Source organism: Coregonus clupeaformis, chromosome 16 (assembly GCF_020615455.1).
Source record: "Coregonus clupeaformis isolate EN_2021a chromosome 16, ASM2061545v1, whole genome shotgun sequence".
Lineage (NCBI taxonomy): Eukaryota > Metazoa > Chordata > Actinopteri > Salmoniformes > Salmonidae > Coregonus > Coregonus clupeaformis.
This window is the reverse complement of record NC_059207.1, coordinates 39,707,722-39,732,369: the sequence shown is the minus strand read 5'-3', so window position 1 is coordinate 39,732,369 and position 24,648 is coordinate 39,707,722. Positions and strand designations below refer to the sequence as shown.

The window sequence follows — 24,648 nt, the reverse complement described above, 5'->3', positions numbered from 1 at the left end:
TTCCTTATGTCAATATTTATTGACTGATTAATTTCAAGATATATTCATTAACCTAACCATCTTTGCAACATTTATTTAAATCTTATTTAAACATTTAAAACATGTATTTTCTAATTGTCTTATGTTCATGTTTTAAGTAAAGTATTAAAGTAAATCCAGTCCAAGTCAGTAACTACCATTAACTTGTAATGTCACCTTCAGAATTTGGCACATGATATCAGGTAAAACACAGCATCCAAAAATATATATTACCATCGGTGTCAAGGCAAACTGATTTAAAGTACTGTAGGTCAATATTCAGTTCTAAGAATTATCTGGAAACTGTTCATAAGTTGAAATCTGGGGTGTGTATGGTACTGCATACATAGAGTTTCACTATAACCTAAATTGTTAGCCCAATGCGTGAATTATTATTGTATAAAAAAAAAAAATCTAATGTTTTAAACATTTAACATTTCTAAGTAATAGAAAACAAATTCCCCAACAAATTCAATGCAACAAACACAAGCCTTTGAAAAGGGTATAATCTTAACACAAAAATAAACACATGCATGTTTTGTTTTCCCTCCCCATCTCCTTCTGTCCAGTACATCTTCCCCTTTAACGTCCAGAATGACATTGATGCAAAAATGTGACATTGTTCGTTCACAAATCTAATACAGTAGATTCTCCAATGAAGAGGAAATAAATATACAAAACCAACCAGTGCAGGCTTGATGGGGGAAACCTTGTCTTGCTCCATTTAGTAAAAAGGGTAGTTCTTTTTTGCTGTGTACATTTTGGCCTTAATGTCAGTGTCTAGCTGAGTTTCTGCAGTAATTTGTCCTCTTTGAGTCCAAACTGTACACTCACAGACATCTCTGCTATGAACTGTTCACAGGCAGTCTTGGTCACCTGTTTGCAATAGCGCAGGTCAATGTGACAGATGGTTCCACAGCGCTTGAAGAAGGTAAGGGAATGGTCTGTCACCCTATTACAAACTGGAGGGGGAGACAAAAACAGAGCCAGGCATGAGAAAACAAGTAGAGAGCCAGATTGAATATTATGAAGCCTAAATGCAACAAAGACTTGCAAATTATAATAAATAAAAAAACTAAAATCAAGATAAGACAAAGAATAAATACATATTCTATATTCTTTAATATGAAGACACAAAATAAGTGAAATAGCTCGTTCTATAATAGTTATGACTGAAAAGACAATGTATAATTACTATCTATCCAGATGTAATGTATATCAAATTACTTTATTCTTGCTATGTAACTACTGTAAAAAAATAAGTGGCATGATTCTAAAATGTGTTTAGAATGTACATGTAACAACAAAAGAAAAAGCTGTAAAAACAAAAGTTTATTTTTGTCATCCGAAGGTAAAAAAAGAAGAAAAAAAAGTGACATAGCAGAGTAAATAAAATGAGCCTCTGCGGTGCTGTATTACTCTAGCCCCAAGTGCTAATACTGAGGTTGTGAGAGTGGTGTGACTGACTGAGGGTTCCTACCTGACAGGTTGATCTCTGTGAGGGAATCTCTGGTTGTTGTCCCTGCGGCCGTCAGCAGGTTGACCGACTGGTCGTTGATGTGGTTGCAATAGCTCAGGTCCAGTCGGGAAAGTAACGGCATATGTCTGATAATCAGACGCAGAGAGGTGTCTGTGATGTCCAGTCCGGCCAGACACAAGTCCAAAACGTTCCTCAGCTTACAGCGGTTGTCCAACTGACCTGAGGGTGGACAGCAGGAATAAAATAGGAGTGATTTCCCATCTCGCAGTCAAGCATGGTGAGTAATCTCATTCATTTTCGTTAACATCCTTTAAGATACACTCATATTTTCTGCCTAATGGGTTTTTAGAAAGAAAAGCCTCCCAGTCCTGTCACACCCAGGAGAACCACCAGAGGTTGCTATAATACAGTCATGTCAATTTCATCTAACTCTCCCCTCTTGTTGCCGGTGGTTACCTGGTCTGTTGTCGGTCGGTGGCGAGAGCAGGTCCCTCATCTGGGCATCTTTGAGCCCCTCCACCCACTGCACGTCCAGGGTGCGCAGCAGAGGGCAGCTAGAGGTGCAGAGGGCAGATACAGCCACCCACGAGCACCCTGAGAGCAGCAACACCCGCAGACCTGCAGGACACAGAGCGGTGTAGTGTCAGAAGGGTTTCAACAGACACAATCACATAGAGGGGTGGACAGTCTCTAGTGTCTAGCCAAAACATATTTCTCTCCCATAGATCAGAGGTTCACATGGTCCTGGTATGTACCTGGTAAGCGGTTAATTAGCCAGCCCAGCTGCTTCTTGGAGATGTTGGTCCAGCTGAGGTCCAGTGAGAGGGGCTGTCTGCGGATGATGCCACTCAGCATGAGGGGAGTGATAGATTTACAGCGGTTCAGATCAATGTTGGTCCACAGTCTTTTATCACAGCACCTGTCAGAAATAGACAATAGAGATACACAGTCACTATCTGGCTTGGACTAAAATTCACTATGTTCTAGATAATTAGTATATTTGAATGTGAGTGTTAAAAGAGATTGAACGGGATCTTAAGCACTTACAAATTAGTAACATATTTTACGAATTGGAATTCCTAAAAAAAAAATATACAGGACGTAACACATCATACGAAATGGATGACATACACAATTGTGCACAAATTTCAGGGACTCAGTTTGGATCGTGAGAGCTACTTTTATAACGCATCTTTCATTTAAGTTTTATAGGCCCTTAATGTAAAGTAAAAATCTGAGTGGGAATAGTAAAAGAGCTCTAACCATCTATTCCATGTCTTGCAGACACACATGCAGACACACAGCTCCTTGTGTGTGAAGTGTCCAAAGATCTTCATCCAGATCTCTCTCTGCACCGCATGGGTCTTCCCATCCACCAGGGGCAGTCTGTCCGGCGGGGGGCTGATGGGGGGTGGCCGGATGACGTGACGCTCCATTTGGACACACTTGGGTGGGGAGCGTGGGGGCAGGGGCCGGGTACCAGGGGAGCTCCTGTTGAAGCCCAGAGGGGTGATCTGGCTGGGGTAGAAGTGGCGCAGCTCCCAGGGGGTGCCGTTCATTTCCTTGGTCCGGAGGTGGGGGCGCTCCCCTCCCAGGTCACTGCCGATGCGGAAGCCCCTCTTGGGCTCCTCATTCTCACTCTCTGGCTCCACCTTGAGGGGCTGGCGGTTCTCATTGGCTAGGCAGTTCTCAGTCTTCTGGATCTCCTGGTTCAGTGCTTTGCTCAGCTCTTTGCTCAGCTCCTTGTTGGGTAAACGGCGTTTGCGGCGTGCTTTGGGGCGTGGGCCCTTCTCCTGGGGTTCACTGCCCCCCTCGCTGCTGGGGCCAGCCTGTGGAGAGCTGCAGTGAGACTGGTCACTGTCTAGAACAGGAGTTTTGAGAGGAGGCCTTGGCAGGTTTGTCTTTGTGTCCTCGTCATCCCTGTCCTCTGCCTCGTCCTCGGTATCTCCTAAACGCACTCTCCTCTCCAGGCCTCGCCAGAACAGAGAGTCCTTCTCCTTCTCATCCACTTCCTCCTCCTCAGTCTTGATCTGATGAAGGAGTTTGGGGAACAGAGTTTCATCTGACTTTCCCTGTGGGGGAGAGGGAGGTTTAGTTAGAGAGCATGTTCAACTATGGATACCAGAGCACATATCAACATCCAAACATTTTACAAAAGGAGTTGCTTGGCACAGCATGAAAATGGCCATCCATAGTCAATGAGTAACATTGTACTAACAGACACAAACAGAAACTGCATTATGAAATCAGTCTCTCTACCTTCTTCCTCACACTGAAGTCCTCTTCCTCATCATCGTCGAAGAGCTTCCTCTTCTTCCTCAGTTTGTCCTCAGGTCTGGGCCGAGGCAGGGTGCTGGGGGTCAGGACAGGGGGGTGTCTGTGGAGGGGCTCCCGTTCCTCAGGTCTGTGTCTGGGGGTCTCATCCCCTTCAGGCTTCCTCTTGGCTGTAGACGTAGAGGTGGATGTGGACTCGCCCTCCTCCTTGACTGTCTTCTGCTCCTTCAGCAGGGAGCCAGGGAGGTTAGACGCATACTTGAATCCTGGTCCCCTTTTTTGCTTGCAGACCAAAAGGTGGAAAAACAGGGAAGACAACTTTATATATTTTGCCTATCACGACAGGGTCACCAAACTGAGCTACTGTACTTGTTTCACAATGGTGAAACAAGTCAGACATTGTAAAAACTACTTAGACTGTGACGGTGCCACTTCTAGAGAATTAGGTGTTGGTTTCCTTCCCGTGTAACAGAAACAAGGCATTGAACCATGTGATATAGTAAGTAGATGAACAGGAAGTAAGAAACCACAAAGTAAAGTCATTATTTGGAGTGGTTCACAGCACTGTTTCCTAATCCAACATCAGATGACAAAATTGGTGTGTGCTTTATCTTTGGCGAAAGGGTAAACTAAAATCAGAAATATCCATTTCATATTAATGCTAATAAACTTGAGAATAGATAGTATTCTATGATAGGCTGCCTACAGTAAGACCTCAAAATGATGCATTCATATATAGATGTATGATCACCCTGTTGCAGGACATTTTAAACTTGTAGTGCATTTGATGTTTAAAAAGGCTTCTGAAGTTTATAATTTCAAATGTATCAACCCCTACAAAATATCCATTAAATATAATCCACATAATAATTCACATATCCTTTTGCTGCAGGATTATTTTCCTGCTGTAGCAAACTGGCTCAAATTAAGATCCTACATTTGTAGGTACTCACTTTTCCGGTTTTCCCAGCATAGTTGCATTTGGGACATTCCCAACAGTTAGGAAGTTCATCGTTCACCACGCCAGAGGCATCTTTTACCTGAAAAGCAAGAAGTAAAATAGAGAGTTAAGAAGAGAAGGGCAGAAGGGGAGTCAGTCTAATGTACAATGTGTTCACCACAGAGAGAAATGAACAGGGAACTGAAAGTGTGACTGTTGTGACCTCTTTATGTGAGGCAGTTTAACACTTTATTTTCTGACACATTTAAAAAGTGAGAAACTCTAGCAAACAACAACCTCTAACATATAAAGACTCACAAAGTCTTATCAAAATGAAAAATAAATATTCTTCAGAAATACCTTACCACAAGTGTGTTATGTGCCTGGAATACCACAAATACAAAGGCTGTGTTCCTAATATTTGATGTAGATCACAACCTCCCTTCATTAGAACAGGTTCGAGCAAGGACATGCTATGACATGTTATGCTTTGGTAGAATGGTTGCTAAGAGTGCATGAGCCGCTTTACATTTTATTTGCATCCGGCTCCACCCGGCAATGTCAACAACACTGCAAAGTGGTATTCTAGCATCATGTGATTTCAACTGGACACAGCCTACTGCAAGTCAAGCTGGAGGAGGGAATGTGATGAGGTGGTTCAGTGTCAAACAACAACAGGAAGTCCCCACCACACCAATGACTCATCAAGCTGCCTTGTAAAACAGTTTGACAGTCAAACACAGTGAATCACCTGCCGTTTGTACAAAGGCAAACATTCCAGGATATTGCCCTCACTTGTGTGTCACAAAGCATATGAATCACTCAACCGTATCATAAACATTCAGGTGAATCTCACTCACAAAAATTATGAATCATCAAACTCATCAGATGGAGGCTTGGCCTTGTGTTCAGTCATGGTCGTGTTCAGTCACGACTCGACATGCTCATCCTGTCTCACCTTTAAGCAGTTGGGGTGGACAATCTCATTGCAGATGGAGCACTCCATGAGCATGACATTGAACTTGTCCTCCTCCAATGTGTCCTCCTTCCCTGCTTCTCCGCACACCACACACACAGCTGTGTGGGGCAGGACGGGCTGCAAAGGACAAACACAAAAACACATTCAGTGACACAAATAGTGTTGATAAGCTGCTACTGGTCTTTTTCCTGTTTTAGGAGAATCATTAACAGACATTGGCAACTATGCCAAGCCGTAAACAAATATCCACTGAATGGACTCAAAAGAATCAAGAAAATGTTACACATGAATGAGTCATACTGTTGCAAAAACTTCCTGAGGTCTCGCTCGGTATCATTGTACTTCTGGTTGGTTCTCGCTTACACTGACCCTTCTTTCAGACCCTGAACTGTGAACCTGTCATTATGGTTTTCATGTCAAATGCAGTCTTTTGCATTTGTGGCACAGCACTGTAGCACTGGATAAGACAATATTGGCTAACTGAACTATCTGCTAAATAGTATGAATGATGAAAAGCCTGTGTGGTTACTATGGCTTTACTCACTGCAATGCACTGCCTCATGATACAGGATTGCTTCATGCGCCCTGGTCCTCCAAACTTCTTCATGTCTTTACAGAAGTGACATTCTCCACACTCGGTTCGGAGGCACGCCTCACACTTTCGGCAGCGTGTTCTCCTGCGTCTGGCGCCAGACGCACTGCGATTGGATGGCAGCTTGACCGCTGCTGAAGTCCCCATTTTGGGCTTTGGCCGGTTGGCTTCCCGTTGCTGCAGAGAAAAATAATAAAATTAATGTTAAAACATCCATTACCTCTTGTCCCTGGAAGTAGACTTCTTGAGTCCGGTCATTGGCTCCCTGGTCCTCCCCAATCAATATTCAACCCTGAGCATTAGGAAACTACTTTAGAAAGGCAATTCAAATGGACACTATTGCCCAAGACAGTAACCTACATTCTACTTCATTACTGAACACAAAACATCTAGGATGGTCTACTCCTGACGTTTATAAAGCTAGTGAAACAGTACTGAGGCCACCGGCTGCGAACCACATACAGTACCTTTCGAACCTCTCTAAACGCCAAATCTGTAAATCCACCTCTGTCCAAGAAAATAAAAATATTCTCTCCCACCCCGTGACACCACAAATAGTTAGAGGTTCACAGGTAAAAATAATAATTTCAAATACTCTTTAGCCGAGCCTAGAGCCACCAGAACAATAAAAATGAGATATTCCCTACGCCATTACTGAGGAATGTATTTTTTGCTGCAGAGGCGAGTGTTTCCTTGGCAACACAGTTCCCCTGCTTTTCCTAACCATTTGAATAGAATAATGAAAGGAGATGAGAACTAGCAGAGACATACTGTACTTTAGCTTTAAATGGGAGGGCTGTGGAGGGGTTATGATTGTTTTAAAATTGAACATTTTCATGGCTCCTCTTCCAGAAGTAAAACTGTTACTTTATTTTCCCATAAAGTACACATATAGCTTCAGGCACTAGGAGACATGCTGGAAAAACACAGAGTTAAATGTGATACTGTAGATTGGGTTATTCATTCCCCTGGAGGCTATTCTTACTGGCACTAAAAACACTGTTTATGTGGTGAGATTAAAGAAACAAAATCACAAGACAGCAACACACACAGGTCCACAAAACATGTCTTACCACCTGGCAATGCTCCTCAGTTAAGGATTAATCCACAACACTGAGAAACACTGTCATGTCACAGCCCTTACATAATCATCCTCCTGGAACATATATAGCTACTAAAGGACCAAACCTCCATCTTATAAAAGCAGATGGAATTATTGCAGAGGGCTTAAAGAGAGAGAAAAACACTAGAGCAGGGTCATTGAGAACAAAGTGTTCCTTCATGAATACCAGAATAACATTTCACTGGGGAGACATACCACAAGAAGATTCTTTACCAGGAAGCTTTTCTTCAGGTTTGGAGAGAGAGTTGTTATAATAACATTTTACCTTTGTCTCATCTTTGGCCATCCTCAAGCATATTTCCAGATCCAAACTGAGATTCTCAAGCATACACTGTTGTTGATGACACCACATCCAACTGGGATTGGGAAACAGACTACAATCTGATGGTTTTCCTAATAAATCTGTTCAACCAAGGAGTGTGTGGAAAGGTGTACGAAGAAGACATCAGAAGGAGGGCTGAGGCTGTAAATGCTATGACTATCAGCATTGCACAACATTCAAGTGTGATTGGCACATTCCTGTCATTGTCTTAAAATGTTGAAATTCCTCAAACAGATTTTTTAGAGACCTTTTAACAAAAATCTCTACAACATCATATCCAACACAGCAAATCCCCAAAGCAATCAATGTAGGACTACTAGAAACCCATGTGTGCTACATTACCTATTTTCCTCTCAAACAAACTCATCTTGAGTAAAGTAGCTGATACCCTCTTACTCCAAATATTCAAGTAATTTGTGCAACAGTGTTTTAGCCTGACAGAATGCTTGACAAAGTGTTCTGTGTATGTGAGTTGTGAAAATAGTGACGTTCTTCGAATATCTGTTCTGCCAAGGGGGCATGAATTTGTTTATCTTTTATTTGTTTTAACCAACAAGTGGGTGAGTATGGTCTTCTTTGCCATTTATGTGAAACCACTGAATTACAGGAGAAAGCAGTAAATAGTGTGGCAAACATGAGGAGTGATCCTCTCTGGATGACACATCCATGAGTCAGGGGAACAGGTACTCACTCAGCCAGGCTATTCTCCTCCTATGCCCCTCTTTCAATAATCGTAAATTCAATCTTTAAGACATTTGTATCGTCTTTTTAAAAAACTAAAGTCGTCTGAGTCAAAAGCAGGCCTATGAAACACTAAATGTGTTGATTGTTTACAAAAGCATCTTGACCTATAATAGTTCCAGACTGCTTAGCAGCACTTACTGTAACTTAGCTGACTAATGTGCTAGGAATGTTAGGTTGGTTTGATGAGGCCCTAAAACACTAGGCCGAGATGGGGGCCATATCTGATCAGTATTACTGTGGATCTCAGTGCTGTGGGAGGAAGTCACAGGGTTCACGTTCTGCCTGTCTTCAGTGGACCACAGCACACCACAGCGATGCCCACACAAAAGGGAGGGAAGTCTGACATCTCTACAACTGTGCCAAAAGAACAAGATCAAAATAACCCACTTCATAAACAATGACTGTGAGTGGGTTTAATGCGTTGCAATTCCTTACTCGTACCCCTGAGGAGCACATCATTCATCTGGTTATTCAAGCTGAAAGAGCAAGGGACGATGGACGGGGCCATGTACCGCCCAGTGCTCAGCGAACCAATCCTATATCTTCCTTCATAAGGTCCTGGATCCCACTGGTCTACCAGGTATTTTCTACTTGTAGGGTAGTGCTGAGCGATTAGTACTTTTAGAGGTTGGTTCGGTTTTCAATTATAATTTTTTACATTAAATGCATTATGAAATAATGAAATTAAAATATTTAGGGCTGGTCCAAAATAGGGCAGAGTTGTCTAACTTTGGGGAGGGTGGTGTTTTATTGGGCACAGGAGTGTAGTGCATTTTTCCCCCTGATTTACATTCGCTCTTTTGCAGGTTTTACTATATAAGGTCTTCCATGCTAGCCAAATTTCCTCATCTGCTTGCATGCGCCTCACCTATATCAAGGTGTTTTTTCGAGAAGCCGGTGTTTGGAGGATATATTGGCACAGTTTGCAACACCCTTGCCAATATATCCTCCAAACACTGGCTTCTCTGGCATTATCACTTAAATAACCGCCATTTCACACATAATACAAGATCCCACCTTGCTAGCGTATTTTCTTTTGTCGACATTTGGAAAGTTTACTGACATTTGCTGTTTCCATCAGGACTGTCATTACATTTTTTTATCCGACATGTACTTGACTCGAATAAAAAGGTTGGATGGAAACTTGGTTAATGTCAAGCCATTTTGAGGATGCTGGAATTATATTTTGTCAAGCCATTTTGCAAACCGTGCCAATATTTACTTGGATACATCCATAACAATGAGCTAATGAGGCGTGATTTCGCCTAGCATAGAAAATGTGCTCGCTCGTCAGGACTCTGTTGTTCAGAGGAGCTAGCCAACAACACAGCTAACACAATCACTTCGAACTGAAGCGGGAAAGACTGCAAACTAGCTGCACTTCGTTTCGTTTTACCTTTTTTCAATTGACATTTATTTGTATATATCCTTAAAAATGATGCCAGCTGATTCATGATTTTGACTGGCTGAGAAACGCTGCCTGCCTGTCTGTCTCGTCCCGACTCCCGAGTTCTTTACTATTGGACAGCTGGAGATCGAATTTGAATATTGAAACAATGTTACAAATGTCGGAGAGACAGACAGCAAGGTTTATACAAATCTCCGCTGTTGAAAACGAAATGTTAGTCTAAAAGAAATGTGAGAATGTCTAGATGTTTTTTATAGTGGAGATCAAGTTTATAAATTGCTTGGTTGGGCTGATGAGAGTGGATTGCGCAGCCAAATGGAACAGAGTAAATTTTCACATCATAGATTTAGCCGGTGGTAACTTGTGGAATAGACACCGGCTGGAATGCTGTTTTAACAAATCAGCATTCAGGATTAGACCCACCCGTTGTATAATAACCATAATATCTAAGTAAACCTGGAGTCATGTGATGGTATGTTGTGTGGTCCTCCTACTAAGACTCTGGAAAGCATGCACTACACGGAAGGATCTTGTCAATGATCTCAAGGCAGCTGGGACCATAGTCACCAAGAAAACAATTGGTAACACACTACAACGTGAAGGACTGAAATCCTGCAGTGCCCGCAAGGTCCCCCTGCTCAAGAAAGCACATATACAGGCCCGTCTGAAGTTTGCCAATGAACATCTGAATGATTCAGAGGAGAACTGGGTGAAAGTGTTGTGGTCAGATGAGACCAAAATCGAGCTCTTTGGCATCAACTCAACTCGCCGTGTTTGGAGGAGGAGGAATGCTGCCTATGACCCCAAGAACACCATCCCCACCGTCAAACATGGAGATGGAAACATTATGCTTTGGGGGTGTTTTTCTGCTAAGGGGACAGGACAACTTCACTGCATCAAAGGGACGATGGACGGGGCCATGTACCGTCAAATCTTGGGTGAGAACCTCCAGCCAGGGCATTGAAAATGGGTCGTGGGTGGGTATTCCAGCATGACAATGACCCAAAACACACGGCCAAGGCAACAAAGGAGTGGCTCAAGAAGAAGCACATGAAGGTCCTGGAGTGGCCTAGCCAGTCTCCACCTTAATCCCATAGAAAATCTGTGGAGGGAGCTGAAGGTTCGAGTTGCCAAACGTCAGCCTCAAAACCTTAATGACTTGGAGAAGATCTGCAAAGAGGAGTGGGACAAAACCCCTCCTGAGATGTGTGCAAACCTGGTAGCCAACTACAAGAAACGTCTGACCTCTGATTGCCAACAAGGGTTTTGCCACCAAGTACTAAGTCATGTTTTGCAGAGGGGTCAAATACTTATTTCCCTCATTAAAATGCAAATCAATTTATAACATTTTTGACATCCGTTTTTCTGGATTTTTTTGTTGTTATTCTGTCTCTCACTGTTCAAATAAACCTACCATTAAAATTATAGACTGATCATGTCTTTGTCAGTGGGCAAACGTACAAAATCAGCAGGGGATCAAATACTTTTTCCCCCTCACTGTATATGCACAATTTTTTTTACTGGCAAATAAAAATCTAATTAATCCAAACTGTGCAGTGCGGCCATTTGATGAATGGAAAGAGACATCTGTTAAAAAACACCAAAAAGTTGAATGACATTCAGAGATTATCGAAGGTTTGGCTTGACACTGGGTAGGCCTACAAGGTAGGAGGGATATATTTTCTGTTTGTCGAGATTGACGGTCTTTTTATTTGTATTTATTAGGGATCCCCATTAGCTGCTGCCAAGCGCTTGTGTGCATATGCGTGTCTGTACCTTTGTGTGTGTCTCTTCACAGTCCCTGCTGTTCCATAAAGTGTATTTTTACCTGTTTAAAAAAAAATCTGATTCTACTGCTTGCATCAGTTACCTGATGTGGAATAGAGTTCCATGTAGTACTGTGTGCCTCCCATAGTCTGTTCAAGACTTGGGGATTGTGAAGAGGCCTCTGGTGGCATGTCTTGTGGGGTATGCATGGGTGTCCGAGCTGTGTGCTAATAGTTTAAACAGACAGCTCGGTACATTCAGCTTGTCAACACCTCTTACAAAAACAAGTAGTGATGAAGTCAATCTCTCCTCCACTTTGAGCCATGAGAGATTGATATGCATATCATTGATGTTAGCTCTCTGTGTACTTTTAAGGGCCAGCTGTGCTGCCCTGTTCTGAGCCAATTGAAATTTTCTTTGTGGCACCTGACCACACTACTGAACAGTAATCCAGGTGTGACAAAACTAGGGCCTGTAGGACCTGCCTTGTTGTTAGGAAGGCAGAGCAGCACTTTATTATGGACAGACTTCTCCCCATCTTAGCTACTGTTGTATCAATATGTTTTGACCATGACAGTTTACAATCCAGGGTTACTCAAAGCAGTTTAGTCACCTTAACTTGCTCAATTTCCACATTATTCATTACAAGATTTAGTTGAGATTTAGTGAATGATTTGTCCCAAATACAATGATTGTAGTTCTTGAAATATTTAGGACTAACTTATTCCTTGCCACCCATTCTGAAACTAACTGCAGCTCTTTGTTAAGTGTTGCAGTCATTTCAGTCGCTGTTGTAGCTGACGTGTATAGTGTTGAGTCATCTGCATACATAGATACACTGGCTCACTACTCATTGGCACAGAAACCTGTTGGGGAAAATTTGTTGCAGATATTTTATATCATTATAAATTAAATATGGCATCAAAATGTTGAAAATCTGATTTCCCCCTAGCTGATCAATGTCTGCAGCCGGTTTTGATCGTAGTGTAGGCCTAATGAAACAAACAGAGTAAGTGAGCTTGTCCGTGGTGGTGGTACCTTCTGGCCCATAACCCTGCATGGCATCAACTGTGCCACAAGAGCATGCTGAAGTGGCAAAGTCGATATCCATATTTATAAACACAGGGTCGCTATCGTTATTTGTGGTCGTAAACATTATTTTGAGTTAATTCTGAGGGCGGAGGGTATGCAGTGTTTTTTACAGTACAAGGGGAGGGACCAGCCCCCACCAGTAAATTTCGAACTGCAGAGATGTCTGACGAAATCATTTGACTAGTTCTTCAAAGTAGATAAGGCATACTTTCACGAAATGTCTATGTGCCTCTCATCGTTGTGTTGTGTACTTTCCTCTCTCAAGGTCTATGCGGTCTGTGTTTATCTAACCTAACGTAGCAGGCTTATAAGTGTATCCGATACTGAGAAATATCGGTGAAACGCCTTTATGCACAAATATTGATATAATAACCATCATATCTAAGTAAACTTGGAGTCACTCCCGAGTGGCGCAGTGGTCTAAGGCACTGCATCGCAGTGCTAGCTGTGCCACTAGAGATCCTGGTTCGAATCCAGGGGCGGCGCACAATTGGCCCAGCGTCGTCTAGGGTAGGGGAGGGAATGGTCGGCAGGGATGTAGCTCAGTTGGTAGGGCATGGCGTTTGCAACGCCAGGGTTGTGGGTTCGATTCCCACGGGGGTATAAAAAATAATGTAAGTCGCTCTGGATAAGAGCGTCTGCTAAATGACGTAAATGTAAATATGTTGTGTGGTCCTCCCATGCAGTTTATTAGGCTACAGCTGGAATATACCCTTTTCCAGGACACGGATGCGCGCGACTCTTGGCGGCAGTAAGAAAGCTATCGCCATCTGCGCCCATTCAACATTTACGTTTTTATTACTTCTAAACAGAATAACTTGTTGGGGTTCTCATACCGTTACAATTATGTTATGGTTCTTGATTGAACATTCGCTAATATTATATTTGGTTGTGATCTTTGCAAAATAACTATTTGGATGCAGCAGTTGTTAGCTAGAATGCTAACGCTCATTGATATAGGCTGTAGCAAAAGCTAGCCAAAGAGCCATTTTAGTGGTTGAAGTTGAAGTGTTTTTAAAGTATAACGCAGTTGATTTGCGATGATGACAAACATTATTTTAAGCAGGACATTTATATGAGCCTTACAATCAAATTATAATCCAAAAGTTGTGTGAAATGCACTCATAAACAACATGTAAAGAGAGGCTATTTTTGCTGGCGTTCTAGAACTCCCCCTTGTTCTGCCACCAACTTGCGCGGATTGCCCTCGTGTGGCAATGTTTGTAAACACAGAAAGGGCTCATTATGAACTTCACAGGGTGGTGAATGTGCAAGGTGACGATCTTGATGTTCCTTTCCAATAAATATCGAGGGTCTTATTCTGGTGACATGATGATCGATGCTTGGCTGCCGTTTGACAAATACAAATAATAGCGCTCTTATCCATAATAATCTCATAACGTAGGTTATATCTGCGAGCTGTTGGCTAGAGCGCATGTGCCATGACCAGAGTGGTCACATTTACTATATAACAACAGTTGATACAAAACCATCAGTAGAGTTGAAAATGCGATGGAAACCCATTTAACTGTTTCATTCTAATGGTAAAAGTAATGTTTATGTGCGCTACGTCATGACGCCGAGCCTTTTATCCGCAAAAAGTCAGTTTGATTGAAACATCTCTGGTGGTAAAATGTGCATATTGTTTTATGCAGATTTTCGAATATTTTCATGAAAATATGTCGCAAATTGGATGGAAACCTAGTTAATTACCACGTTGAATATTTGCTTCATGAACACTACAACTCCCTTCAGCCCAGCGTCCCGCATAGTTCTTGACTTGATTTCACTCTTAAAGGATTTTATTTCCCTTGAGAAACGGCGCAATGGGCTCACAAAAAACCGACCTAAATGGGTTTAAAGTAATTTAACCAATGTCGGTCAATCTGTTGTTTAATAACCGAAAAAAAACGACATGTCGGTTAATAGCTCAGCACTATTGTAAGGTAACCTACAACGAAAAGTCTCCAAACAGTTAAGAGCGGTCAATCGCTGTAAGAGCAGCTCATTGTTCCCTCTCCCCATCCCCCTCCCCAGTTCAGTTCAGTTCCTGCGAAACAACATTGCCTCCAGCCCTCTTAAAGGCACAGAGCATGGTGAGGTGTGAGTATGAGCAATGAAGGACAATTCACAGGATATGAGTTTTCTTTCTCAGTGATCCAGATAGTTAGACATGGAAGGAATAAGTATGTCTGTCAAGAGAGCTAGACCTGAATGTGACAATGGTGCTACATCAGGCATGGCCTGATTTAGCGTAATCTATTTACTTTAGTTTTAGAAACAGTCAACACTGAGCCTCAGGTGAAGTGTAGTGAAAGGCCTCACATGTATAGTCATGCTGCCTCCTACACTACTCTCCCACACCCTGACTGTTCACACAAAAATACCAGTCACAATGACCAATCCCTTTCCATGATCACAGTAACTTGACCAAGAACACAATCTGACAGCTCAGTGTGTGACAAATAGCTAGTAGGCAACAGAGAGGGGCAATGTGTCTTCTTCAGGGTTTTTGTTGAGAAAGGTTTGTTCCAAAGGTGAGAGGATTCTGGATTTTATTTAAATGTTTAGTCATTTAGCAGACACTCTTATCCAGAGCGACTTACAGTTAGTGAGTGCATACATTTTCATACTGGATCACATTTAAAGCCAAGCAATTATGGGGATGAAATAACTACTTTGGTGAGCAGCTCATTCTTTTCTTGCTAGGGTCTGAGATAGGTCGTCTGGATACAACAACATGAGCCAGGGACAGGAGAAGGTGTCTCTATGACCTCTTAAATAGCTATCTCTTGCCCAGTGGATTAGTTCTCTTACTGAAACAACAAACCATGTTTCCCTTCTCCATCCATTCCCTATTCAAATGATTACCCTATTCCTGCTTATGGTGCCGAGTGAGTGGAGATAGAGAAAATAAAGAGATAGAAGGTGGGGAGAGAAAATACATTCTACTCACAGGATTACTGGTCTAAAGAAAGACAAAACAGCATGCAGATTAGAAACCCAACGTGGTCGGTGTTAACATTCTGTTCTCTGACCTGTTCAGATTCTGAATCATAATCCTCTTCGTCTGCACTCAGTGACAAGGCCATGGTTCCTCTCTTCTCATCGTCTGTCCAGTGTTGTAGAGAAAACTGACATGGCTGAAGCCTCCAGCCCTGCTGCTGTTCCCTGCTCACTCTGTCGTCACCCTCTCCCTGACTCTCTCCCTCCCTCTCTCTCTCGCTCGCTCTCCACACACCGCTCAGGAACAAGCAGCTGTACAGGCACACACAAGGCGACAGGAAGTCTCATGAATATGCACAGGGAAGGTCAGGAGAGAGAGGGGGCAGGCAAAGCCAATGGAGAGGCAGATGGCATTTGCTTACAGGGTTGCTTACAAAGGGCACCCAGAGTCAGAGAGGGTGGGACTGGAGAGTGGTAGGGAGGGAATGGTCAGGAATAGTACAGACAGTGTCATTAGAGAAGACGGGCAAGGGGAAGACATCTGGCTCCTTGGGAATGGGGGGGCATGTTATGACGCAAACATTTTTCATAATGATTTAGGACATATTTCACTTTACTACAGTCAGTTATTGTCATGAGTCTTGTCCTGTAGGCAGAATTTAGCGATTTCCCCTTAGGCCAAAATTGGCTATACTGTAAAAATTCATGAAAACTAAACATTTGCTTTTTGGTCTTAATTTAATGTTAGGCATTAGGGTTAGCAGTGTGGTTAAGGTTAGGTTTAAAAATCAGATGTTATGACTGTGTCTGTGCCAGCTAGTGACCACTCTGCAGAGCTGCCTCCAGAACAAGATTCATGAAGAAAAACGCTAACCTGCGACAGACACAGGAAGCCATCAGCTGCTCTGGGTTTGATTGCTCTGCCCTTAATGTCTACAGATAGTCAGAGGACAAAATACCTATCTCGTGATTTCTTGGTAGTTCAAGGCAGAAATAATTAATAGCCAGCAACTAAAGTACTCATCTAGGACATTATTGAGTGCTTTCATTGGAAGAATTACATCTAATTGCTGCACAAGTATTACCAATTTAACAAGTGTAATCATCACCATCATTATACTGTTTAAGTCTGATCTAATAATGCCCAGAACCTTATTTGTGCTTGTTAAAATTTTGTGAAATTCTTGCATCTGTGCATATGAACAGATTAAATAGCAGGATATTCTAATACAATTGTTCGACTAAAATATGATGGATAAAGAGACAGCTACACACGCCTTCCCAAAATCCCCCCATCACACTAAGTATCCCACTAAATAGAAACTACACTGAGTAGTTTCTATTTATTGCGTTCCTAATATTGCGTTGCATATATGAGCATGGAAAAACCCAGCAGCGTTTCAGTTCATACCTCGTTCAAATGCACTTACATTTTTTTTCTTGTCCATTCACCCTCTGAATGGCGCACATACACAATCCATGTCTCTCCTTCTTTAACCTGCCCCAATAACTGGCATTAACAGCTATGATTAGATTGTTCTACATGCCTAGCTGGGCCTTGTTCTCTCTGACATCAGGGACTTGGTACATGATTGTGTGCTCACCTACCTTGTCTTTAATACTTGGTCAGTGCAGTCGGTGCAGAAACCTGCTCCCAAAACCAATTAAATTTCACAGTGCAGATACTCTCAAAGCTAGCAGCACCTGTGTGTGAGGGAAGAGACAAGTATTATTGAGACCCAACGCACATAAAATCAGAGCAATAAAAAGGGAAACAATTATTGTACTAGTAGAAAATGTTAACCAAATAGTTCGAAAGGGAGAACAATAAAGAAGTCAAACATGAAAATAATTGACAAAAAGCACTCGCCAACAAAATCATTTCTAGGCCTTCATTCTCAGGGCTTCATTGATTTGTCATAATATCCTATGGCCTCCACTAGGTGGCAGTCAAAGATGGCTGCTCAATAGCATGTCTCCCATCAAATCAGTATTTTGATAATTAATTCATAAAAACGTTTAATGAATACTACCAAGCCAACAGCACATATAGAGATAGTTTACCATCACGTCCAATGTCACAGATGCATCGAATTATTGCAGATGGAATTCTGGTACTAGAATATTGTCAGTCTTCTATGGCTGAAATGCAAGTGAAAAAGTATGGTAGCATTTGTGCAATTCTATAGGCTATGGACGCACACAAATAAATATAATCACCCCACGGTATTCAACACATTGTTTGCATTTTTTAGGCGAAGCTGATGTGGCCTATTCAAACGTGCACCCACAGAGGAAAAACACAGGAATGTTCATAGGTGCACTACTACTACCGCAAGCAGTGCCCTCTCAAGCAGCGCCGCACACAGAAACAGCATTGGATTGTGGGTAAGATAATATATTGTGTTTCCTGAATTAGTTATGGCTACAGTAGCAGAAGGTTAACGTTTTTAGAAATAACGTTTTTTGTTTTACAAATCTCTAGTTTAAAAGTATAATTGTATGTCAATTCGCATGAGTCCGCATCTCGTGTAGAAACTACAGGTTGACTGCTTGAAAAGTTATACAAGTTAGAACGGTAGCCAGCAATGAGTTTGAACGAACACTCTTTGCAAGCTCTGTCATGGAGAAAACTTTACTTGAGTCGAGCAAAGCTAAAGGCTACGAGCAGAACTTCAGCTCTCCTGTCGGGTTTCGCAATGGTGAGTACAACTCAGCGATTGGAGCGGATTCTGACAACTTTGCCAAAATTGAGTGATATGACGCACAATTTCTTGACACATGAGACCTACCGGCCTATTTGACTGTCTAATAACGTAGCATTCGTAATCAAGTGGGAAGGTAGTAATTACCAGTTGTGAAGTCGTAAATACAAATTCAAGCGCTTTGAACTCGTTGAGAAACGCCGATTGGCTAATGTAATGGGCAACAAGCTGTATCAACCATAAACTAAAAGTAGGCTCACAGCTATCATGTCTGTAAACAAAATATAGTGTTCAAAAACCATATTAGTAGATTACTTTTTATAAATAATGTTTTGTTGTTACATTTAACTGTCGAAAATGTTATCGAGGTCATTCCCTTAGTAGGGGAAGTCAGAGGTCAGCATGTGGGAGAAGTCGGAGCTCAGGGATGATGCCGCTTTCAAAACAACTGGGAACTCTTAAATCTCCGACTACAGTGCGTTCAAGACAACTGGGAACTCTGGAAAAAACTAGCTCAGACTGAGAAAAATCTATTTGAACGGTCATCCAACTCGGAATTCAAGTCGGAAACTCAGGCATCTTTCTAGAGCGCTGACCTGACGATCACTGACGTCATGATTTTATCTAGTTTTTTCAAGTGGATTTTTCCCAGTCATATGTGGTAAATACCACCTTCCCACTTGGTTATGAACGCAGCATTAGGCCTGATGAAGTGTGGTATATTTAAACAATAAGGCCCGAGGAGGTGTGGTTTATGGCCAATCGAGGTCAGCTAAGGGCTGTTCTTAAGCACAACACAACACAGAGTATGCATAGATTTGCATACCCACGGCCACGGATGGAGCATAGTTGAATGCATTTAAATGTCTCTGCAAGTTTAAACCACTATGCAAGGCCAGATGCAAAGTAAAAATGGCATTAGTGAGTCAGACTCATATCTAAACCTTAACCTACCACAAATAAACTGCAGCAAATCCTACTGTTCCATACAAGCCAATAACATTTAATCTGACAGTCACTCACCCAACAGACAGTTAGACCCAGTACAGTTGTCACCTGGTCACAGGGGTTAGGCTACATCTTCCTGTGCAGCCTGCACCCAACAGAGAAAAAATATAGAATTGTCACATGCAGTGGTTGAGCTATAAATGAGATCGTCTCTGTTCAAATTGTTCTGAATCAAATCCTGCTCGTTGCTCTCTCGGTCAGTGTTTCGTGTTAAAATGCGTCTCTGTATTTCAGGTGGCTATGGTAGAGGTGCAGCTGGAGCCAGATCATGTGTATCCCCCAGGGCTGCTGATAGCCTTCAGCGCCTGCACCACTGTCCTAGTGGCAGTGCACCTCTTCGCCCTGATGATCAGCACCTGCATCCTGCCAAACCTGGAGGCCGTCAGCAACGTTCACAACTTGAACTCGGTCAACGAGTCACCCCATGAGCGCATGCACCACCACATTGAGCTGGCCTGGGCCTTCTCCACTGTCATCGGCACCCTGCTCTTCCTGACCGAGGTGGTTCTGCTGTGCTGGGTCAAGTTCCTGCCCCTCAGGCGCCCCACTGATAATGGCACCATCAGTTCTGGTGAGGCGGCAGCCATTGCCTCCACCTCCATCATGGTGCCATTTGGACTAGTGTTCATCGTGTTCGCTGTGCACTTCTACCGCTCTCTGGTCAGTCACAAAACTGACCGTCAGTTTCAGGAGCTGGAGGAGCTGTCAAATATCACCCGGCTGCAGAACCAGCTGGACCACAGGGCAGAGACGACCAGTCTGCAGCCCTCCTCTGTCCACTTCCCCTAACGGGAACATACACACGAGTAGGGAGAATAGAGCAGTAGACAGCTGTAAGAAATCTATAATGATATCTATATATTTTTTTGTCTATTTGCATGAGCACCCTGAGAAAGGATACTTTATATAGTAATATATCATTTCTACAGATGTTTTGTATTGGGATTTGGACTCTGCTCTAGGCTTTTTCTATTTGCTTAAATGGTTGTTGAGAGGTCAGGAGAATTTGCTTTGTATTGCTAATTCGATTGGACTCAAGCCACTCTTTTTTTTTTTATGTGCTGCATGTCTATTGTCTTCCTTATGTCTTCAGAAACAGATCTGAATAGCTGAACGTGAGTGAGCACCTGTGTAAAATCTGTAGTTTAATATTTTGGGATATCTTCATTACATAGATTATATTTGAATTCATATCACATGCACATAACTACACTATGTTTTGTCTATGGCGGCTGGGGAACACCAAAAGTGTGGGATGAACATAAGATAACATTTTGTGAAGTAGCTAGAATTATTAATTTACAAACGATAACCGACCAATTTCCATGAAAGTAAAACTCCTCAGGAGAGCGTAACATGCATTAACTGCTGTAATAGTTTTGGTGCAAGGGAAGTGCAGAATTCAGATATTTTTTGTCAGGTGACCTTAATCTGTCCATCAGGGTTGGAATATTTATATTTAAACTTTTTAAACTCCACATAATTGATAATTAAAGATATGCTCTGATGGTTTTTTGATAAGTTAATGCATTTTAAGCACACTCATCATACTGTTGGTACATGATAGATTAACTATTATACTGTGGTTGAGATACAGTGAGGGGAAAAAAGTATTTGATCCCCTGCTGATTTGTATGTTTACCCACTGACAAAGACATGATCAGTCTATAATTTTAATGGTAGGTTTATTTGAACAGTGAGAGACAGAATAACAACAAAAAAATCCAGAAAAACGCATGTCAAAAATGTTATAAATTGATTTGCATTTTAATGAGGGAAATAAGTATTTGACCCCTCTGCAAAACATGACTTAGTACTTGGTGGCAAAACCCTTGTTGGCAATCACAGAGGTCAGACGTTTCTTGTAGTTGGCCACCAGGTTTGCACACATCTCAGGAGGGATTTTGTCCCACTCCTCTTTGCAGATTTTCTCCAAGTCATTAAGGTTTCGAGGCTGACGTTTGGGAACTCAAACCTTCAGCTCCCTCCACAGATTTTCTATGGGATTAAGGTCTGGAGACTGGCTAGGCCACTCCAGGACCTTAATGTGCTTCATCTTGAGCCACTCCTTTGTTGCCTTGGCCGTGCGTTTTGGGTCATTGTCATGCTGGAATACCAATCCACGACCTATTGTCAATGCCCTGGCTGAGGGAAGGAGGTTCTCACCCAACATTTGACAGTACATGGCCCCGTCCATCGTCCCTTTGATGCGGTGAAGTTGTCCTGTCCCCTTAGCAGAAAAACACCCCCAAAGCATAATGTTTCCACCTCTATGTTTGACGGTGGGGATGGTGTTCTTGGGGTCATAGGCAGCATTCCTCCTCCTCCTAACACGACGAGTTGAGTTGATGCCAAAGAGCTCGATTTTGGTCTCATCTGACCACAACACTTTCACACAGTTCTCCTCTGAATCATTCAGATGTTCATTGGCAAACTTCAGACAGGCCTGTATATGTGCTTTCTTGAGCAGGGGGACCTTGCGGGCGCTGCAGGATTTCAGTCCTTCACGGCGTAGTGTGTTACCAATTGTTTTCTTGGTGACTATGGTCCCAGCTGCCTTGAGATCATTGACAAGATCCTCCCGTGTAGTTCTGGGCTGATTCCTCACCATTCTCATGATCATTGCAACTCCACGAGGTGAGATCTTGCATTGAGCCCCAGGCCGAGGGAGATTGACAGTTATTTTGTGTTTCTTCCATTTGCGAATAATCGCACCAACTGTTGTCACCTTCTCACCAAGCTGCTTGGCGATGGTCTTGTAGCCCATTCCAGCCTTGTGTAGGTCTACAATCTTGTCCCTGACATCCTTGGAGAGCTCTTTGGTCTTGGCCATGGTGGAGAGTTTGGAATCTGATTGATTGATTGCTTCTGTGGACAGGTTTATTTTATACAGGTAACAAACTGAGATTAGGAGCACTCCCTTAAAGAGTGTGCTCCTAATCTCAGCTCGTTACCTGTATAAAAGACACCTGGGAGCCAGAAATCTTTCTGATTGAGAGGGGGTCAAATACTTATTTCCCTCAATAAAATGCAAATCAATTTATAACATTTTTTACATGCGTTTTTCTGGATTTTTTTGTTGTTATTCTGTCTCTCACTGTTCAAATAAACCTACCATTAAAATTATAGACTGATAATTTCTTTGTCAGTGGGCAAACGTACAAAATCAGCAGGGGATCAAATACTTTTTTCCCTCACTGTATGTCACGCTGAAATATTGTCCTCAACATAATGTACTTCCCTTAACAATACTGTAAAGCACTGATTGTTTTGCGTTTATGTGAAGTCACAAGTAGCTGCTTCTAAATTAATTTCAATGGAGGCAAAACTTCAGATCTTTATCGTCAACCTTTGAATGTGATCCAAGTGCACATATTACTTTAATCAAATAATGGCATATTATTATTTGCTGTTTTTATTATTTATGCGTCAGTATACTGTATGATGGTTTATGCCTTTTTTAAAACATCCCCTTTAAATGCCATTTTATGTTTTTAAGATGTTGTGTTTGAGTGCCTGGGGCTTACTAAACCACACACAATTATGTTTAATCTATGAATATACTACCTTGTGTCTGGTGCCAAATCCAAGAGGTTGAATAGTTTCATAGTCGTATACTGTAAATCTGTTACAATGTGGTGAGTCTCCCCATTATACATATTATGAAATACATTATACATATTTTGTATGTCATATTTCATTCATTGTCATTGGAAGGACTGGAGTCAATGTTCAATTGTTATTATGCGTAACAATCCATGGCTTACCAAAGAACGAATTCTACAAGCTAATCCAGATTTATGTTGCTTCATTTATTCATATTAACGTATATATATATATATATATATATATATATATATATATATATATATATTATATATATATATATACAGTGGGGAAAAAAAGTATTTAGTCAGCCACCAATTGTGCAAGTTCTCCCACTTAAAAAGATGAGAGAGGCCTGTAATTTTCATCATAGGTACACGTCAACAATGACAGACAAATTGAGAAAAAAAAATCCAGAAAATCACATTGTAGGATTTTTAATGAATTTATTTGCAAATTATGGTGGAAAATAAGTATTTGGTCACCTACAAACAAGCAAGATTTCTGGCTCTCACAGACCTGTAACTTCTTCTTTAAGAGGCTCCTCTGTCCTCCACTCGTTACCTGTATTAATGGCACTTGTTTGAACTTGTTATCAGTATAAAAGACACCTCTCCACAACCTCAAACAGTCACACTCCAAACTCCACTATGGCCAAGACCAAAGAGCTGTCAAAGGACACCAGAAACAAAATTGTAGACCTGCACCAGGCTGGGAAGACTGAATCTGCAATAGGTAAGCAGCTTGGTTTGAAGAAATCAACTGTGGGAGCAATTATTAGGAAATGGAAGACATACAAGACCACTGATAATCTCCCTCGATTGGGGCTCCACGCAAGATCTCACCCCGTGGGGTCAAAATGATCACAAGAACGGTGAGCAAAAATCCCAGAACCACACGGGGGGACCTAGTGAATGACCTGCAGGGAGCTGGGACCAAAGTAACAAAGCCTACCATCAGTAACACACTACGCCGCCAGGGACTTAAATCCTGCAGTGCCAGACGTGTCCCCCTGCTTAAGCCAGTACATGTCCAGGCCCGTCTGAAGTTTGCTAGAGTGCATTTGGATGATCCAGAAGAGGATTGGGAGAATGTCATATGGTCAGATGAAACCAAAATATAACTTTTTGGTAAAAACTCAACTCGTCGTGTTTGGAGGACAAAGAATGCTGAGTTGCATCCAAAGAACACCATACCTACTGTGAAGCATGGGGGTGGAAACATCATGCTTTGGGGCTGTTTTTCTGCAAAGGGACCAGGACGACTGATCCGTGTAAAGGAAAGAATGAATGGGGCAATGTATCGTGAGATTTTGAGTGAAAACCTCCTTCCATCAGCAAGGGCATTGAAGATTAAACGTGGCTGGGTCTTTCAGCATGCCAATGATCCCAAACACACCGCCCGGGCAACGAAGGAGTGGCTTCGTAAGAAGCATTTCAAGGTCCTGGAGTGGCCTAGCCAGTCTCCAGATCTCAACCCCATAGAAAATCTTTGGAGGGAGTTGAAAGTCCGTGTTGCCCAGCGACAGCCCCAAAACATCACTGCTCTAGAGGAGATCTGCATGGAGGAATGGGCCAAAATACCAGCAACAGTGTGTGAAAACCTTGTGAAGACTTACAGAAAACGTTTGACCTGTGTCATTGC

General features: G+C 42.2%; 2 protein-coding genes across 5 annotated transcripts; one reads left to right on the top strand and one right to left on the bottom strand.

Annotated features, from left to right (window-relative positions):
* On the bottom strand, positions 1-17,382 carry LOC121584765 (lysine-specific demethylase 2B). 4 transcript variants are annotated; one of them, XM_041900865.2, is made up of 11 exons: positions 17,294-17,382; positions 15,778-15,997; positions 6,236-6,460; positions 5,671-5,808; positions 4,726-4,812; positions 3,758-4,054; positions 2,762-3,570; positions 2,254-2,417; positions 1,955-2,116; positions 1,499-1,717; positions 1-980 (listed from the first exon to the last, which is right to left on the bottom strand). In XM_041900865.2, exons 2-11 carry the CDS (start codon positions 15,829-15,831, stop codon positions 799-801), a joined length of 2,337 nt encoding a protein of 778 aa, XP_041756799.1. In that variant the 5' UTR covers positions 15,832-15,997; positions 17,294-17,382; the 3' UTR covers positions 1-798. The 4 variants fall into 4 exon arrangements, with proteins under 4 accessions (XP_041756799.1, XP_041756797.1, XP_041756798.1 ...); XM_041900863.2 differs by having other exon boundaries at positions 3,758-4,063; positions 17,294-17,381; XM_041900864.2 differs by lacking the exon at positions 17,294-17,382 and having other exon boundaries at positions 3,758-4,063; positions 15,778-16,007.
* Positions 17,383-18,091: 709 nt separating this feature from the next.
* Positions 18,092-20,910, top strand: LOC121584144 (calcium release-activated calcium channel protein 1-like). The gene is made up of 2 exons (XM_041899984.2): positions 18,092-18,387; positions 19,633-20,910. Exons 1-2 carry the CDS (start codon positions 18,274-18,276, stop codon positions 20,185-20,187), a joined length of 669 nt encoding a protein of 222 aa, XP_041755918.1. The 5' UTR covers positions 18,092-18,273; the 3' UTR covers positions 20,188-20,910.
* The last annotated feature ends 3,738 nt before the right edge of the window (positions 20,911-24,648 follow it).